This window comes from Erpetoichthys calabaricus, chromosome 1 (assembly GCF_900747795.2).
Source record: "Erpetoichthys calabaricus chromosome 1, fErpCal1.3, whole genome shotgun sequence".
Lineage (NCBI taxonomy): Eukaryota > Metazoa > Chordata > Cladistia > Polypteriformes > Polypteridae > Erpetoichthys > Erpetoichthys calabaricus.
In genome coordinates, this window is record NC_041394.2 from 246,837,406 (window position 1) to 246,858,018 (window position 20,613).

General features: G+C 38.0%; 1 protein-coding gene across 1 annotated transcript in view; it reads right to left on the minus strand.

Annotated features, from left to right (window-relative positions):
• Positions 1-8,215: 8,215 nt before the first annotated feature.
• Positions 8,216-20,613, minus strand: part of cdc123 (cell division cycle 123 homolog (S. cerevisiae)) — a 53,030-nt gene continuing 40,632 nt past the window's right edge. The window contains exons 11-13 of the mRNA XM_028813704.2: positions 17,593-17,721; positions 10,002-10,139; positions 8,216-8,691 (exon numbers count right to left, since the gene is read on the minus strand). Of these exons, the coding sequence (XP_028669537.2) occupies positions 8,650-8,691; positions 10,002-10,139; positions 17,593-17,721 (309 nt within the window). The 3' untranslated portion in view covers positions 8,216-8,649. The remainder of the gene's footprint in view (positions 8,692-10,001; positions 10,140-17,592; positions 17,722-20,613) is intronic.

Here is a 20,613-nt window from a genome sequence, read left to right on the forward strand (position 1 = left end):
GAGACAGGTTTACTCATCCAACATCAGTGTGATGGAACAATTTCATTGTACACAGAACAATAGCCTGAACTTTACCAACAGTTATTACTCAAACTTCTACAAAGGGTATAATTGTTTAATTAGTATTTAACTTACTAAAGTGCTATGATCTTATCATTTTTGCCTTACTCTGAGCCTTTCCAAATACAACATTTAGTCTAATGCAGTCAGTAAACAAAATTAAATTTACCTCACTTTTCTACTGTTAGGGATTCTTAGTGTATAATAAATGAGCTGACTGTAATTACCTTACAGCCAAAATGTGACCATGTCCTGTGGATAACACATGCTACCATCCATCCATCCATCCATTTTCCAACCCGCTGAATCCGAACACAGGGTCACGGGGGTCTGCTGGAGCCAATCCCAGCCATCTTAAGTTATAATCCTTTAAAGTCATAATGGGAAGAAATGCTATTTCCCAAGAGTAGCACTGTAGAAAGTGAGTATAAAATTGTTACATGCCACAAAGAAAGAGAACAGCACACTAGCTGTTTAGTTACTGTATATCTGATTAAAAAGAAGAAATGTTTTACTTCTGGTAATCAGATTGCAATAACCTCTCAATTTCTTAATCAGATGCCAAATCTTACCTTGAACTTGCTGTATATTTCACTTTATTCATGCAAGCATTCGGAGGCAGTATCTCCTTCGACAAGTCACAAGCTTGTTAACCTTGACTTTAACAATGACTAAAAGAACAAGCAAAACAGTGACTTAGGAAAGGGCCAGTTTAATGGTAGTTGATTGCATCTGTATATACTCATTATCAAGTGGATTTTGTTCATAAATATTTTAAAAAACATGAGGAAGCAAAAGTGTTCTAAGGTCAATAGAATCATGTGTGTGTACAGAACAAAGGCTAAAAGAAGAATTGCTTAGGGCTTTTTAATAAGGCAACAATAAACAAAAGAAAGGAAGAAATATATATAGGTAAATAAAAAATGGAGAAGGAAAATAAATGCGGTCATAGTTATTTCTCGTATTCTAAAATAATATTGATTAGATCCTGCCAGGTTTTGAAAAAATTCTGTACAGATCCTCTGAGAATTTGATTTTTTCCAATTTCAAATAATATAAAATATCGGTTTGCCACTGACTTATCAGAGGAGAGTTCGGATTCTTCCAATTTAACAAAATAAATCTGCGTGCCAAAAGTGTAGTGAATGCAATCACCGTTTGCTTGTCCTCCACTACAAGTCCGTCTGGAAGAACACCGAACACAGCTGTTAATGGGTTAGGAGGGACTGTGATACCAAGGCTGTCTGAAAGGCACTTAAAAATTTTGATCCAAAATGATGTTAGTTTGGTGCAGGCCCAAAACATGTGACCCAGTGAGGCAGGAGCTTGGTTGCAGCGTTTGCAGGTTGGATCTTGCTTTGGAAACATTTTGGACGGTTTTAAGCAAGACAGATGAGCTTGATATATAATTTTTAGTTGGATAATTCTATGCTTTGCGCATATGGAGCTCGAGTGAATTCTCTGCAATGTTACCTTCCACTCCTTTTCTGATATATTGATTAAGAGATCTTTTTCCCAATGTCCTCTTGGATCTTTGAAAGGTAGGGACTCTAATAAGATTTTATATAATGCGGAAATGGTGGAGGCTTCTAATTCCTCGAAATTGAGCGGTATTTTTTCCAGCATGGTGGAGGGTACGAGGTGAGGAAAATCGGGCAGTTTCTGTTTAACAAAATTTCTAATTTGAAAATAGTGAAAGAAATGTGTAGCTGGGAGGTTGAATTTGGAACATAATTGTTCAAAAGATGCAAATATGTTGTCTATATAAAGATCTCTGAGCATTTTAATCCCAAAACTTTTCCAGGTATTAAAAACTGGATATGTTTGCAAGGGTTGAAAGAGGGTTCTCTTGCAGAGGTGCCACCGATAAAAGATTTTCCATCTTAAAATGTTTTCTAATTTCACAATTGGGTTATTAGTATATTTGCAATAACTTGCATTTATTGGAGCGCAGAGCAGGGAGTATAAAGAAGTACTACAGGATTTTATTTCTATTGCGGACCAAGCCTGTGTATGTTCATTTATTTGTGTCCAGGTTTTTATGGCTTCTATGTTTGCTGCCCAGTAATAAAACTGAAAATTAGGTAAAGCCATGCCACCTTCTGCCTGAAGTCTTTGTAGGGTCGCTCTTCGGATACGTGGGTATTTTGAGTTCCAAATGAATGAGGTTATTGTTGAATCTAATTGCTTAAAAAACGATTTATTGATATATATTGGAATGTTTTGAAATAAAAAAAGAAGTTTAGGAAGGATATTCATCTTAACAACGTTAATTCTTCCGGCTAGAGTGAGATGAAGGGTTGACCATCTATGCAAGTCTTGCTTAATTTTTTCCATACAGATGGCAAAATTTTGTTGATAAAGAGCTTTATGTTTACTTGTAATATTTACCCCTAGGTATTTAAACTGATCTGCTATGGTAAAAGGTAGGGTGTCCAATCTAATATTATATGCTTGTGAATTCACTGGAAAGAGTATACTTTTATTCAGATTAATTCTAAGACCAGATATCTTTTGAAATTCTGTTAGTGCTGTTAAAACTGCAGGCAGACCTAACACCTAATCTGTTTACACAAAACCAACAAACAAAATAATATGATAAAGAAATACATTATCTTACCGAGTGTCTTATCTTTTGTAAAACAGTAAAGGAGATGTTTTAAGTCAGGAAGGAATTCCAAACTACATTTACATCAAAAACATACACAAATGTCCTCTGTGCGTGCCTTGGGAAAATATAATGTAGAAGTGCAAGATAGACACACGAATTATTGCTCAAAGAATATTACACAACAAACTTATCCTGGGTGGAACATATAGACTTTACAAGTTGCTCCATTAACAGCATCAGTACATTAAGTGCACCTAATTTACATGTACTTGATGTAGGAAACTTTTCATTTCACTTTCAAGCTAAGTCCAGCTTGGCCTATATTGTTACTGGAAAACTATAAGTGGCAGTGGTAAATCTACATGTTAGTAAATCAAAGCATGCTTAACCCCCTTTACTTATAGGAGGTGTGCTGATAGCCATCTGCCTGAAGCACCACAAAAGGAAAGGCAGAGGGAGGCTTCAAAGACCTGGGAAGAGAACATCTTACCATCTGAGTGAAAGAGAGCAGGACAAGGCCCCAAATGAGTAGAAAAAGAATTGTGCTGCTTCTTTAAAAGGGCAGACAGCAAGAGAGATGTCTTAAAGAAGCAGGGACTCAAGAAAGTATGGAAGAGAGAATTATAGACCCCATATCTGTAGATAAAGTAGAGCTGTCCTTGTCACCAGGGGCCTCATGTATAAACGGTGCGTACGCACAGAAATGTTGCATACGAACCTTTCCACGCTCAAATCGCGATGTATAAAACCTAAACTTGGCGTAAACCACGCACATTTCCACGGTAACTCATACCTTGGCGTACGCAATTTATCCGCCCGGTTTTGCAGACTGGCGGCACCCAGTGTCAAAGCAGTGCTATTGTTCCTGTGTGATCACCCTTTCTTTGTTAGATCCACATTCCTGGCGCGGTTTTATAAATACACTGAAATTAACTGCATATTGTTTATTAGTGTAATGCATCCGATTGTAATTAACCTGTAGCAATATAATGGTCCAGGGAATAGCCATAGTATTCCAAATACCATAACTGCTTTAGCGTTGTAACTCTCACTGCATCTTCTTTCAGCTGATCCCGTTAAGGGTTGCCACAGCAGATCATCTTTTTCCACATTACTCTCACTGCACCACTCGGAGTATTTATATCACTGTATCTGAGTGGGAAATCACAGCAGCAGCTGATTGTAAAGAGAATTATCGGTACACAGCATGAAGCAGATGCTGCCTGAGCCACAGCAAACACTTTAGTCCCTGTACGGACTTCGCGGTTTAGAAACAGTTTCATCCCAAGAACTCTAAACACACTAAATCAGTCCATCAAGTGCTCCTTGTAGAACTGTTTACTTATAAGTACAATTACCCCACTGTAAACTTGCATTACAGTTATAATATTGCACAACCTGCGCAACTTTATAAAGCGCTTATTTACATGTGATGACGGTATTCATTTCTAAGACGAAATGCAGCAAAACATGTTGATTATATTATACAGATAAAACTTTAACTTCATTTAAATAATCTGTATTGTTAATAATTAAACATGTGAGGACACGGTGCCGCAGCGCTAGCTAGTTCAGTAATTGTTCCTGCCTTGCGCTGTATTCTTGCTGGTGCTGACGCAACACTGGAAAGATAGACGGATATAATAATTAAACACGTACTACTAAGATATTTCAATGTTCCTTAAAAGTTTTGAAGAATCGAAGTTCTAAGCTTACAGATGGCTTCACGTCTATTACATAGCTTATTGTGTGGCGATTGAGTTTTTGGAGAAAGAAAAGTAAGGACAGGAATTGGAGGTTAGTACGTTTGAAAGAGACAGTACTGCTGTGATAAATTATTTCATTGAAGGTTGCGCATGGCGCAGCAAGCCTCTTGCGTGAGACATGAACAAGCACTGCGCCACCGTGTTCCCATGTTTAATAACATGCTTTTATTCCTATCATCATGAAAAAGATATCACGTATACATGTCAGTATTTTAATTATTCAGAGAGCTGCAATATCACTAATGTAATGGATTATGTGTCCTGTCGGAGAAAGAGAAAGCCCGTTTAAAAAGCAGGTAGTGATTCATACACAGAGTACATAGAAGATCAAATACAGAACAAAGCATTTAACATGCTACTTTAGTTACAATGGGATTTGAGAAACTAGTAAATTAAACGATTTTAAGATTAAGTTTATGATGTTCTACTTTAATGGCAAAATAAACTACGTGATTAAAGTGGAAATTTCGAGATTAAAGTTGACATTTCATGCTTTTTTCCCCACTGTGTGTCTTTTTTTTTGTCTGTACCCTAATAAGCTTTCATATGACACTCAGACGGTGGGCTACGACTCGCTTTTTCACGGCGACGTTGATATGTGATTTCTTTTTTATTTCGGGCACTGTGCGACTTTGTGAAGTTGAGACTTCGAGTTTCTCCGACACTCTGTCACTCGATCAGCTTCCTTTTGTTGATTATACCACTGTTTAAACCAACAAATAGTACGTTTTTCCTTTGTCTCCACTTGGTATTCGCTGAAATTCTTATATTTTCTCCCGTGCTTTTCCCATTGTCTTTTCACAGAAGGCTATTTATATTGATTTGCATATTCAAAGAGGCGTAATTCTGGGAGGAGTTGGGGAGGGACAGAAGGCGCGTGCACGTGCGTTACTTTTCACGCTGATCGGGATTTACGTAGTGGAAGAACGTGAAAGTATGCGTGCACACAGATTCCTGCATCTGGATTTTTCTGTGCGTACGCACAATCCCGCTTTTGTGCTTACGCCATGTTATAGTGTGAGTTCTACGCACGGCGTTATACATGAGGCCCCTGGAGTGAAGTTAAAAGCCATTTCACATGAGAGGGCCCAAAACTGAAGAGTTCAGCAGAAAGGCTCAGTGACAAGCAGAAAAGGCCAGGGGCATGAGTGTGAGAAAAGGCACATAAAAAGAAAGTATCTTTATTTTATGCATAGAATCTGGGTGAGCCAGAGCCCATGATAAACAGGGACTCAGCATCCATAGTAAGCAAACCCAGTGAATGAGCTGTACCTTTGCCTTTTTTTTTTTTTTTTGCACTTGTATTAATTTAATAACTTAAATCTGTGGTACCCTGCGCTGTGCTGCAATGTGTTGCATTGCAGGGTTATAAAGAACACACAATATGGTTCCCATTATTAATCCAGAAAAGAATTGCTATTGAAAGTGAACCATACTCTTTTTACTGGACACCTAAGGACACAAACACAAAATGTTTTCTAGCACTTGCAAACAATTTTCATTATTTACCCTCCAGATTTAAAAATCCATCAGGCATGAAAGGGTAGGAAAAGGTAGTCTGCCTCCAATATATAAGATACATGATATGCAGGTGGCCACTGTGCAAGTCAAGAGAAATAGCTAAGAGGTAACTTGTTTAAGGTTTATTAATGGTTAACAAAACTACTCGTATATCATGCCTAACATGAATTAGCAAGACACTAAACAGAAAGTGCTGTACACTTCTTTTACTGTACAGCAAGCTTAAGGGAACAGAGATTTTCTTTAGGCAATGTCCTCTTCTAACTAAGTTTTCAAGATGGTTACCAGTTTTATGAGTCAATGTCTTCACCATTTAAAGAATCTATGCTTGCATTCTGGGAGATCAAACCATGTCTGATGAAAAAATGAGAACTTTTCAGCATCCAGTCTGTTTTGGTTAACACTTAAGTCTTCATAATAAGCACCAATGACCAAAAATAAAATGAACAATATTTAAATTATGCAAATTGTTAACTTTCTGAATCTGCTTTGTCCTCTAAGCAAGAATTAGATTTTTTCCAATTTAAAACAGTAAAACATCAGATACCAACTAACTCGTAAAATAGTGGCTATACATTTTTAACTAATTAATAACAGTCTACAATATGCATTTATATCGGGTAAAAGGACATTTTCCCTTCTTTGTTGTTTTTAAGAATTTGCCCTTACCGTTAGCTCTCCTCACTTTCCCTCGGGTGGAGGATGAATTCTGTTTCGTTAATTATTTTCTTCATTGTAAAAGTTAGAATTGCTTGTATGGAATGTTATTTTCTACAGATAAACTTAAGACAATTCAGAAGGAACTTAAACTTAACCTGGTAGCAGTGAGCACATAGAAATTTAAACAGTCCTAGACTTAGAAACATCAAAAGGTACAATCATCCAGAATCAAATGCCTATGTGTCTTATGACAGTGGAAGGAAATTGGAAGTACACTAAAATGTATTATTGTGTTCATAAACAGTACCTACTATATGGATTTCATTAATAATTATTGCATTTCATCACTATTATTCCAGTTAACTGTTTGAAAAGATGGGCAGCACACTGGGTACAGTTATTGCCTTACAAAACCAGTGGCCAATTGTTGTGTATGTGTTGTGTTTGCATGTTTTCCCCATGTCTGCCTGACTTTTCCTCCAGGTACTTAAGTTTTAATTCCACATCCAGAAAAATCTGCAATTTAAGTTAACTGGCAAATTCAAATTGGGTATGTGAGTGTGTATGTGGTTGAGTATGCCAGCCCTCACAGAGCCTAATGTCCAGGGCTGTTTGTTACCTTGTGTTTTAGTGGTGCCTGGATGGGCTCTAAATTCTTTGTTATCATGAACTTGATTAAGTGGCTTTCAGTATTTTCTGTTAGGTTGTAAAAGACAGAATACCTAAAAAAAAAACATGCCTTCTGGGATGGGAAACCACAATGACAGAGTGTGTTGTATGAAAGCATAAAATGCGCAGTGGTTCTCAGGTGATGGAAGCAAACAACATCTTTTATTTTATACAAAGCTTATTGTCAAAAACATATTCCCAAAGTTCTTTACAGTGATGTTGTACTACTGTTTTCACTTTTTTTAAAATTATACCACTGGCAGGTGAACTATTAAACTTGTTTGGCATTTTAGCTGTTTATTCTCTGTCTAATCAATGAGCCTCTTTTTAAAAAAGAAAATATTAAGACATCTGAATGTATCCCTGAATACTGATGAAAAAGTTGTATTTAGCTATAATGCATCATTTCAAAAATAAAAAGTTAGTCCCTAATCTCATAACTAGCACAGTGAAGTCTACCCTCACTCTCTGCATCACATTCTGATATGGCACCTGCTCAGCTCAAGATCAATATGGAGCTATAGAAGATATGTATAAGAAACATTGTCTTAGAAAGGCAAACAGTACACTTATCCCTTCATGCAAATAGTACAGGACCACTGGCACACACACACACAAGTAAATTCAGGGACAGTTTTTATCCCAAACGTCATAAGACTGCTAAACAGGTTATCATAATGGTTCAAATATTGTAACACATGGTGAGTACTATGAGAACTTTGTCATGATTTTATTTTAATTTTGGCCAAAAGCACAAAAAAAAGAAAGAAAAGAAACACCACAAATTGCTTTGGAGAGTCTCTCATTTACCCTTGCCTCTCCAAGGGGTAAAATTAGCCTAAAGTCAGACCAAAAAGGTAACCTTTGCTCTTCTCTGCATACTTTCCTTAAATAAACACAAAGACTCAACTTGAAAAATCCATAATAAATGTTGCTTTAACAATTCAGACTTTATTCATTTTGTTTATGCATATGTATTAGCTCTTCCAGTTATGTATTTTTCAAAACCATGAACCACTAAGTTTAGTCATTTGTTCCCAATAATTATTTTCCCAGATGCTGTCAGTAATCACTGTAAAGATCAAGGATGTCAAAGATTTTTTAAATGAAAAAAAGATAAAAACTTGCAATTTGTGTTATTTATGGTTAAATGACATTTGCTTCACTGGCTGAAAATGAAATATAGATCATACATGTATAATATTTATAATATTAAAGAAATTTTAATTTTCTTTAAATGAATGAAACTTTACAGATATTATCTTAAAATAGAAAAGTCTTTCCAATGTATATCCTTAGAAATATTATTAACCTGACAAATGTAGAATACTAAGAAAAAGAAATGTGTGCAACATTTTAACATTAGACATCTTCATCAGATGACTCCCCTTGTTGATTCCTCTTCTAAAATAAAATAAAAAAAAAGTTTTTTGGTTTACAGAGAAAGTACAACAAAAAAGATTTCACATTTTAAATAAAACACCATGACTTGTTTTAAACACCTAAGCAAGTTGGTAGAGCCATCTGTCCTCAGAGATAGGTATTACATAAAGATACAGAATACAGAAAATGTCTCTCTCTCTGGGAAAGGAACTGGTAGACCTTTAAGTAAAAGTAAAGAAATATGACTTTTTCAAAAGAAAAACATGGCCACTAGACATGAATCCAAGGCAAGATTTGTATGCAGGCATGCCACATGTATTATACTCCTGTGTATCAATGTCAATGCTGTATAAGATTTGTTTCCAATTAAAATTATCCAAAATGTCTTCAACTCCACGAACAGTGTAAATGCAACAACTCATGTAACATAACTACAAGGCATGTGTTACAAACTCACTCTGGCTATCCATTTCTAATCTCTATGCCTAAATAAACCAGAGTTAATCATATAATTAATATAAAAATTATGATATATTTCTTGTATCTATCCATCTACCTTCTAAAGCCACTCTCCAGCAATGGCTTCAGCTGCATAGTTTTTTTTTTCACCTGACAGCAACAAGCACATGGTAAAAGCACCTTTGCACAGAATTCAAGGTTATAGCAGCACATATGTTGCTTATTCTCTCTGGTTTGTTCCTATATGTCTCTATGTTTATATTTTTAATGGCATCTTAGTTTAATATCATGGTAACAGACAAGGTAAATTAAGAGGACTTCAAGTCATCATTATGGTTTTTCCAATTCTATCAGGTACTGCATCATTATGAACAATATACTATATATATATATATATATATATATATATATATATATATATATATATATATATATACACTCATGCTTAACTTCAATTAAAATTAGTTGTGTTTTCGGATTTAAAGCACAGTAATACTACTTCACAGTTATATTTTTAATAGCTTTAAAACCATTAAAGCATTAAGCATTTTTGCCAATATTTCCAATAATAGGCATTTTTAGTGCAAGATCCAACTTGCATAAAAAATGTCAACAGAAACAGAGTATTTTCATGACCCAGGAGCTGCCTGTAATTAGTATTGTGATAACATTTTCCAGGAAGTAATAAGTAATGTAATCCAGTTAAATTTGGGAGGAGTAAATAGTAATTTGTAATGATTTACTTTGAGTAACTCAACTCTGCTAGACATTAGACGAAATGTGCCACTGTCAACAGAATATGTTGAGCGTCTACTGAAGAAGCTGAATTTCACTGTAAAAGTTGATTACTGCAATCTTAAAACAGTTCTTACCAGTTTGAGAAAGTCAATGAGCTTATAGGCATCCTCTCCAGTGGAAAGGTCCACAAAATCTCTTGGAATTCGATAACTCAAACAGGGGCTTGGCTGTACTGTCACTTCACTTGTGGTATAACGAAATGCAGGCATATCCTTGATTAAAAAAAAATAAATAAATAAAAATCACAAAAAAGTAAAAGCTTGTTTTGCATTATTGCTACAATGACAGAATCTGGCCCCATCAATAATGAGTGTGCAAGTGGATTCAGAAATAAGCATACATTTAATATGGGCTGATTATTCACAACATTTTGAGGACAAATAACCAGTACAACTAAATAACTTTTACAATTTCCTTTTTAAATATCCATATTACTAACCGAGAATGTTAAACCAGATGGACGCAGGGACATCCGGCCATGGGCCGTGGCCGCAAAAGACGTACTGCGCAGGCGCCCCAAGAAATACGTACTGCGCAAGTGCCCCAAGAAATGAGGCGCGGCGACCACAGAAAAAAGGAGTCAGCACAGAAAAAAGGAGTCAAAGAAATGAGGCGCCTCGACCACAGAAAAAAGGAGTCAGCACAGAAAAACGGAGTCAAACGCTGGCGACGCACACAGCGCCGCACGAAACCCATTGCACACGAAACTAGCACACAAAAAAAAGAAGCCGCTCGCGCCCCACAAATCCCACACCCACCTCCAAGCACCCCCCCCTACAAGCAACGGACGGGACACACACAAAGAGGAGGATTCAACAAGCCCCTGGCACACAAAAAAAAAGAAGCCGCACCCCCCCCACCCCTACAAGCAACGGACGGGACACACACAAAGAGGAGGATTCAACAAGTCCTTGGCACACAAAAAAAAAGAAGCCGCTCGCACCCCACCAATCCCACCACCCCCTCCAAGCAACATCCCCCCCCTCCTCAGACGAAAGAAGCCACTCGCGCCCCACCAATCCCACCACCCCCTCCAAGCAACACCCCCCCCCCCCCCTCCTCAGACGCCGGCAAAGCACACAGCGCCGCACGAATCCCATTGCACACGAAACGGGATGCACACAAACAAGCTCCTAGCACACCAAAAAAAAGAAGCCGTGACCGCCACACAAAGCCCATTAGACACGAAACGGGACAGACTACGGACATGGCACACGAAACGTTCACAAAGACGACGATTCAGACCCACAAACACACTAACATCAATAAGAAGTGACACCCAAAGCCCCATTTCTGAAGGAACCGTCCGTATTAAACATACGTCATCTCAACACCTTCACACTATGCAGCATAGGTGGATCTCCTTACACTGAAGCACTATTAACCGTTCAACTGCAGAAAAGGCTCCATATTAACAGTGACTGCAATCCTCCTTATTACTTATCCATATTTCTCACGCTGAAGAACAAACAAGTCATGAATACACGATCACAGGTACAAAACGATACGGCTCGGATAACGGGACCAAACACACGAACCCGCATGAAAAAACAAAATACACGGCGGCACATACAACGCGCTTCTGAACCTCCAGAAGAAAAAATGTCTCGGCGCCAAAAACGCAAAGCTCAACTAGCACATTAACAGAAACGAGCGCATATGGACAGACACAATGAACGTAGACGCATACAGCGCGCGTCTCAAAGTGCTGCATCGAAACAGGCACGGATTCAAAACGAAACACCTCCCGTCTCAGACATACGTAAACGGCAGCGAAGGGACAAAATAAATAAATGCAAACGTCTACACCGCGCATCTGGAATGCCGAAAAACAAGCAGGCAAGGCACCAAAAAGAGAAAGCTCAACTGACCGACATACAAAAACGAGCAAGGCTCAATACAAACAATGCACGCAGTAGACTACAACGGGCTTCTCACACAGCACAGGCAAATCGATTACAGCTCCAAAACAACACGTCCCAAATACTACACATACAACAACGCGCCTTTCAAACGGCACAAGCAAAAGATACACGTCACGGACATCAACGACAGACACCTGCTAAACACTTGCGCCAGTTAGCTGACAACGCGTTCAATAATGAGTCCACTATTCAGGAAAATTCATTGGGATTAATGAATGTCATTTGCAATCATTGTCATTCACTTAACTTCCCTGAAGAAACAACTGACAATACAAGTAATGAATTTACACGTTGTTGTCAAAAGGGTCAAATTAGACTGCCTCCTTTACATTCATATCCTGAATATCTACAGAAGCTTCTAACTAACGATGTACCTGAAAGTGAAAACTTTATGAACTGCATTAGATCCTACAAATCGGTATCCACTATGAACATGAACAGTAGCACTGCACGTGACATCCGTCTTGCAAAACTGTTAATTATTGATGAATGTGCAATGGCATCCAGTCACTTACTCAACACCATTCATAAACTTCTACAAACGTTGATGAATAATAATATTCCCTTTGCAGGAAAGGTACTTTTATTAGGAGGAGATTTTAGACTGTGCTTAGCTATTGTTCCACATGCCATGCGCTCAGCTATTGTTCAGTGCACCTTAAAATACGCAGACAATTAACATTGCTTTCAAAAGATACAGTTAGTACAAAACATGCGATGTCCAGATCCAGATCATAACAATTGGTTATTACATCTGGGAGATGGTACACTCACCAATACAGATAGACCTCACCCAGATATTAGTACAATTCCTCAAGCCTTTATCTGCGACGACTTAGTTACAGAGATATTTGGAACAGCAATCTCATTAGACCAAATGCCCCTTTTAACACAATGCGCTATATTATGTCCAAACAATATTAATGTAGAAAACAAATACCCAGGTCATTGCATTACTTCCTGGAGAGACACAACTCTTTCTAAGCTCTGACAAAGTTGACTCTGATCACGACGATGACCATCTTCATTGACCTTACAAGTTCTGACCTGAAATTACCTTTTACACTTAAAAGGCGTGTACAAAGAAATTTTCCAATAACCCTTTACACTGTGCCACACACTTTATTGTTTGCTTTCTATTTGCATCATCTACACCTTCACACTATTCTATAGCTCATTCATACATCACGCTCTTTGTCATTTCCCAACACCAGGGGTTGGCGAGCGAAGCGAGCAGGGGGTGGAGCCCCCTAGTCCTTCATAAAACACTGGTAGAGTGCTGCACAAAACATCAAAAGCAAAGCCTTGACCAAATACATAAGACACTTAACAAATTTTAAATTTAAGCAGGATTGCAGTAAAAGTGGAATGGACATCCGAGATACGACTTACGAACAGGGCCGCAGCTGCTCCTTCATCTGTCTGGGGCACGCGACACAGGCTCCTCAGTAACTGACACTCCGTCATCTCCGGCCTGGGGACGCATGCAAGCGGTGGCTGGAGGGGGGCAGTTTCGCTGTTCGCGCAGTGTAGTGTCCCTCAGATGGCTCCGGTTGATGAATGGGGCGGTGGGGGCCCCACCCCATTCATTCTCAGTGGGTGGCTGGGTGCACGGCAAGCGCTCGGTACAGGACGGAGGCTGGATGGGTCAGAGGGGGGCATTTCACTGCCCGCTCACCCCACAGCTTTGCAGTGTCCCTTCAACAGCTGCCCCGTTCATTCTCGGTGGGTGGCTGGTGATGCTGCAAGCGGTGACCCGGTTGTGGCTGAACGGAGGCCATTGTGGGTGAATGAGACGGTGGGGGGCAGCATTGTAGTGTGCCTCGGGTGGCTGCTTATTGACTTGGGGCAGTGGTGGGCGATTCACTACCCGCCTTTGGCTGCACCCTGTTCATTCTCGGTGGGCAGACGCTGCAGGCAGCATACTGTATGCAAGTGGAGGTGACTGTGAGGTGGGCGAGTGGTGAACTGCCCCTCGCTGCCCACATTCATTCTCAATAGCAAGCCTGCTTGTACTGTTACATACATAGCAGGAAGTCGTCTCTCATCAGTACACCAGACGAGCTGAAGAGGGGTGCCTTCCTGCTGTGATAGGATGTACAGTGCTGTGCAGAAGAGCTCATGTTAGCTTTTTGTCTTCACCCTTCAACAATGTCACGGAAACACAAATCTGATGCAAGTGCTGGCGATACAATAAAGAAGAGAAAAACCATTACCATGGAAAATAAAGTAGAAATAATAAAAAGGCCAGAGAGAGGTGAAACTCCATCATTCATTGGCAGAGCACTTGGTTATAGTCGGTCAACAATAGCATTTATTAAAATAATGTACCTGTTCCGACTTACATACAAATTCAACTTAAGAACAAACCTACAGTCCCTATCTCGTACATAACCCGGGGACTGCTTGTATAACAGAACAATTCTCCACAGACACAACAATTATGTGCAACTTAGTATTGGGTTTATTTTCAAATGACTTATCATTAATGTGAGTTTAGGTATTGCACAAAAAAGTATAACTAATGTGAAAATAAATTATTTTTTAGAATTAATATACAATGAAGCCTAAACACTGAAGTTTTGTTTGCCTGAATAAATTAAGAAAACAAACTAAAAAATAGAAACATGTCCATCTTTTTAACTACAATAAGATAGTTTCATAAGTGCTTTTAAATTAGGTTTGATAAATATTGTAGCAATCTGAAAAGAATGGTTCAGTCCTTCAACCTCCAACTGATGCATTTCAGTTATTGCAGTTATGTTGTGCTTTATACAGGTAACTGAAAATATACACAGAGAACACTGGTATCTAAAAATGCTTTTCAACTATATTTGTTTCATTGCTTCCAACATTTAATGATCTGCTGCACTGAGAGATAAACCTGAAACTTTTGAACAATTTACTTCCCCACATCACATAGTCTAAGAAGAAAATGTTTGAAACTGCTTCCTTACTCTATTTGCCTTGATGTGGTAATGCATGACTGAGGCATGTGGCAGTACACAGCTTTTTATAGAAACAGTGCAGCTCAGGTTTATGGGTGCGTGCTGCTGGTACAAGGACGTGCAGCTGCAGGGGGTTTAATGTGGAAAATGGCTGATCGCTTGTTCACATGCAAACGCAATTATGCCAGCCATAACTCATTGATAATCCGTGGGTTGTTATAGCAAGCACCTACGTCCACAAAGGTATAAAAAGAAAAGCGGAGTAGGACATACAGGAGAGAGAGAAAGGAAGAATGAGAACAGAGATCGAGATAAAGAAAAAAGGCGAGAAAAATCTAGGGAGAAAGTTGTGAGTGGTCAGGAAGCAAGGTGGTGGGATGGCCCTGATGGGGCCGAGAGGACTGGTCCTGCCAAGCATTAGAGGGGGCAGAGTGGCTGATGACTTTGAGGGTCATCTCATGAACAGCGAGGAATAGTGGTGGGACTGTGCTTTGGGTGTCTTAGTGGGTTACCGGCTGAGAAGGCTGGAACAAAAATTGAAAGATGGAAGGCCAAGCCCAAGGGAATGAGCAGTGGAGACAGGAAAGGGTTCCGGAAGAGAGACAGACAACATGATTTTAACTTTGTGTTCAAGACTTAACTTTGAACATTCTTTTTGTTCTATTTACTGTACTTATGGGCTTTAACTCCAACTAGACCACTAATTTTTATGGATTATTTATTAAACTGCACCATACTTTTATTGGACACTGTTTTCGTGAATGCTGTGAAACAAACTGCACTAAGTACTATATACCAGTCTTGTTGTTTGTGTTCTTGTGATGAGTGGCCCGGCAGGGCGATGTTTTAAATAAATAATCGCTTCCCCATAAGGGTGCAGGACTACAATTGGGTACAGGTGTGCGTGAGTGCTTATCGATCCATGGTTAATTGAGGTGCTGGCTGATGGTGCTGCACACACATGCATAGGAGGGTGGATCAGTAAGGCGCCTCAAAGGGGCCAGGGAGGAAATTGCTCCTCACACTTGTACTCAATTAGGCAGCAGAGTTAAAATGAGCCTACACCAGATGGAAGGAAGAGGAGAAAGGAAGAAAAAAAAGAAACTAAAAGTGGCATGGAGATAAAAGGACAGAGAAAGGGGCAGGAGCGTGAGGGTGCCGATGTAAGACTAAAGGAAGCAGAAAGACAGGAATGGAGCTTTGGGAAAGCAGTGTGTGGGCAGTGATCAAGGGGCTCCAGCTTCCTTCGGCTGAGCATGGGAGTAACAGCAACATTACTCTGGAGGGACTCCCACACATGGCCAGGGAATGTCAGTCAAAGAGGCTCGGTGGCACCCTGTGGATCACCATGGGATGGGTGGCAGGGACACAAGCAGATAAGAAGGTTGTCTGTGCCTGTTGGCTGACATCTCTCCGTGCTGCGAGATCCGAATAGGATAAGCAGGAGAGATGTCTGTTTTAAAGGAAAGCACTGGGGATGGTGATTTTTAAAGACAAGAATCCAACTGTATTTTAACCTCATTTGTACGGATTATTTATTGGACTTGTTTTAACCTCCATGATTGTACTTGCTTTTATAGATTAATTATTTATAATGGATGGCACATTTTAATTTGGACATTGATTTGTTTTTGGATTGTTTTAAATAAAAGCACTTTGGCATCTTTTTGAACCTTACCCTTGTTGCTATGCATGTGTCCTCATCTGCCTGGTTCATCTCAGTTACAGAATAGATAGTGGAATGTTTAGGGCCTCCCGGGATGCAACAGGAGCATGGAGCCAACCTGCACCATTACAGTCCTCATTGTCCTAGTCCATACTCAATACATGACTATTAATGTCTTGGGAAATTGAAGATGTCAAGTCTACGGGCACCCTGGGCATCACATTTGGATTATGTTATTCCCATGCACATCTTTCTGTTTCGTTAAAACAGTTTCACTGGATTCTACTCTTTGACTTCGACAATTTGTTTTTACAGTGGGTAGAAGAATCTGTCTTTTTATTTTCTTTTAAACAAAATACATTTATTTAAAACCATTTCAGTTTAAGTGAAATCAATCAACTTTGCTGGAATGATTACTCATTTCCTGTGTTAGTAATGCAGATTCAAGCATAAGTCTATCAAAAAACAGTTTGGTAATAACCCCCAGTTTCTTTTTATTGATAACCTGTAGCAACAGGATATTCAATCCCTGTACATTAGTGTCAACTTAAGTTTACACCATAGCAATGACAGTGGTGAACTCCAGACTAATTTCCAATTTGTGAACTGTTATATCAAAAAGTCAACAAATTATTACAATGGAACATCAAATTTGTAAATGAATAAAATCTTCGCAATGGAATGCTGACTACATATTTCACAGTAAAGTTAAATAAATATTTTGGTAGAGAGCACTGTTACTTCTTATTTTCACTTCAAACTTAGGATTTATCAGCAATTACCAAACATTTTCCAATTCTGTGCTAGAGGTGTACTCTGAATCTGCAAACACAAATTCTTGAACAGTCACCGTAAAAAATGTCAATCTGTGCTGCTCTAAACAACATAATAGGTAAGGATTATTTTAAAACAGGAGAGACAGGTCACTGAAATAAAAGCAAAGCCCACAGGTATCCAGGCACAATTAAAAAAACACCACCATAACATATTGTTTTTAGTAATATTATAAGCAGCCATTTTGAATCTCATACAATACCTCCAAACCACAAAATTAAACTTATGTAATAAAAACCTACGTCAAGCTTTGTTCTTACAAACTAAATTTGACATAAGTGGAGCCTCATACCTGCTCTGTAATATTTCCCTCATTATCATCTCCCTGAGGGCAACATTTTGAAGTTAGCTCTTCCCAGGTGAACAAAAGTGAATCTGTCACTTCACCAAAAGGGTTGAAGTCTATTAGCCATACCCGACCCTAAATAATTAAAAAAAAAAAATGCATCAAAAACAAGTTTTTCAATATTTTAAAAAGACAGAATTTACTTTTAACAAATAACCAAATAACTACAGTTTAGCATCAGCAAAAAGTATCCAGATAGAAAGGGAACAATACAATAATCTTAATATAATTAACTGTTAATCTGATTAACTATTTATTTCAGAAATTTTTTTTTGAAGTAAATTACAACCTCCAGCAAATACAAAGGTGTGAAAAAGTACGTATACCTGATGAAAGACCTGGCTTTTACACTTCATCAGTATTGATAGATAAAGGTGATTTAAACTTTAACAATAACATTGAAAATTATACTTTACATTCATATGTATTACTTACATTAGCAGAAATGCAATTTAATTGTTTAAAAAAAAATGCTAGTCTACCCTTACTTTTATTATTGCGTCAAATGCCTCAAAGTGTGCCACGGTGGGGGCAGATGTTTTGCAAAGTAGGGCTGCTGGCAGTTGGCATGAAATGTGCAAAACAAGTGGTGCAGAATGGCTCTCAGTGATTCAGGCTTGCGTGTGGTTTTGGTTGCAAATGTGGGGGGGCATGCACGTGGCAAGGGGTATAAAGCACAAAGCACTACCAGGTGGTTATGCCGAACTGAGTATATATGCCACAAGCGTTACTCGTGTTTTGGATGAAACACACCTAAACTACGTTTATTAATACAAATAGATTTATTTAATTTTTTTCACAGTGAAACACATTTTTTTAACTTGCATTTTTTTCTGCTTGTCTTATTATGTGTCACTGGGTCCATATTTATTTCAACCTCCTAATGCAGCTAAGTCTGTACTTCTTTTTTCCAGAGCAGACAACTATATGACTTTTGTTTGAATAAATGATTGTACAGAAAACATTTTCATTTATATTTGTAAAATGTGATCATCTTATTTATCAATATTGTTCAGATGAAGATAATATATATTCATACATGCAATTATGCTAAAGAACACATGCGTATTGGCTGTTATTCCTTGCACTGTAATGTCATGCATCAAAAGGCAGTGACCAAAAAAAATAAATAAATAAAACTAGTACTCAGCATTTCGCCTCTGAGAACAACAAGAGGGGAATCTAGGTATCTTGTTGCCTTAAGAATGTCAGGTTAAAGAAATTTGAATGTAGGGATGACAAACTACATGGCACCATAGCAACTTTCCTGCATAGTTTCACATTTTCAAAATATTACAATCTTGCCTCTTTTTCTGACAGCCAGTAACATGCTGCCTGACAGCACTGGTGCTATACGAAGGCTTTATTGGTATAATTTCAGCTGCAATCCCTGCCTTTTTTATTTCCGTTTTGTTATGGTACATAAAACAAGAGACGTCCAACAGATAAGCCTCTCCTATTTTCAATGTCTAAAACACTTGTGCTCCTTATTCGTTGTAGTTGCATTATACGAGTGCTTCTGGATGAGTGGTCATTGGTTGAAAGCTCTCACATACACCCCTACAACTTGACATTGATTTGGTCATGGTTAGCCACGGACTGCCTGGACTGAGTCACTAAGTTGAAACTGTCAAACTACACAACTGGTGATCACAGAAGCATGTCACAACTGCTTCAGACTCACTGAGGTTAAATAAATGACGTTTGCCATTGAAGATTTCTGAAAAAAGTGTGCAATTTGATGGGGCCCATCAGGCACCTTCCATACTGACAATTTGTTTAATGGAAAAACACGGGGCCACATTTTGGGACTGCACTAATTAACACCATTTTTAGACCAAAATATTTACATACTTATCAAACAGCCTTGGTGTTGCAATCACTCTAAATCCATTAATAACAATATTGAGTGTACTCCCCCTGGTGGCATTAATGTGCATAGGGAGAATGCGATTGTAATAGCCTACACTACACTATTAGCATGCAGAATTACCTCACTCAACTGGAAGAATCCCAACCCACCTTCTATAGCTAAGTGGGTTAGATATATTTTATTTTACCTCAAATTAGAAAAAAATAAATTCTTCTTAGAGGATATGTCCAAACCTTTTTTAATATATGGCAAGAATTCAAGAATACTATTTTAGAAAAAGCATAATAGTCTTATGATTGACTCTCTAATGTCATTAACTGTTCTATTATTTCTTAAAAAAAGATAAAGGGGATTTGTTCCTTTTTCCATTTTCTTGAGTCTCTTTTTGTTCTTTTTCATACGGGTAGGTGTTGAATCTTTTTTTTTTTGTTTTGTTTTTGTCTTTTTTTTCTGCTGTTGTTTTTTGATTGTATTTTTATTTTTTCTTTGCTTTCATTATAATTGATCTGAAGTAAAATGGTTGGATCTGGTATGTTATAATAATATGTTTGATCTGTGTAATGGTACTGTATTGTTCTGGTTTTGGAAAATAAAAAAAATTAAAGGCAAAACACTATTGTTTATTCCTGAACGGGCTCATGTTTACAGGCCTATTGACAGATATTGCAACAGTTCATATAGTAGCTAATCAAGTAAGATGGAAATACATGTTTTCTCTCATAACAAATCAGTTAACAATATTTGTCACTTAGCACAAAACTCAAAAAAAACATCAAATGAACCTGATTTAGTACAAGCGTTGTTCAGGTACATTCTAGAGTTAGAGTAATTACACATATCAAAACATTAGGAAATGTAAACTTTCTACTAAAAAATAATTTTTATAGTAATATGTACTTGGTTTTTATATTAATTCTGGTGTAATGTAAGTATTTAAAAAAAGAAACAAAATACAAAAATAATTGTATATTTGAGACAAACCATCTGTTAGCACCAAATCAGAGAACTATTTCACTATACTACAAAATAAAACAGTAGTCCCTCTCAACTCTTATTTACAAACATGAGCATTACTGAATAACTTATGATAGAAT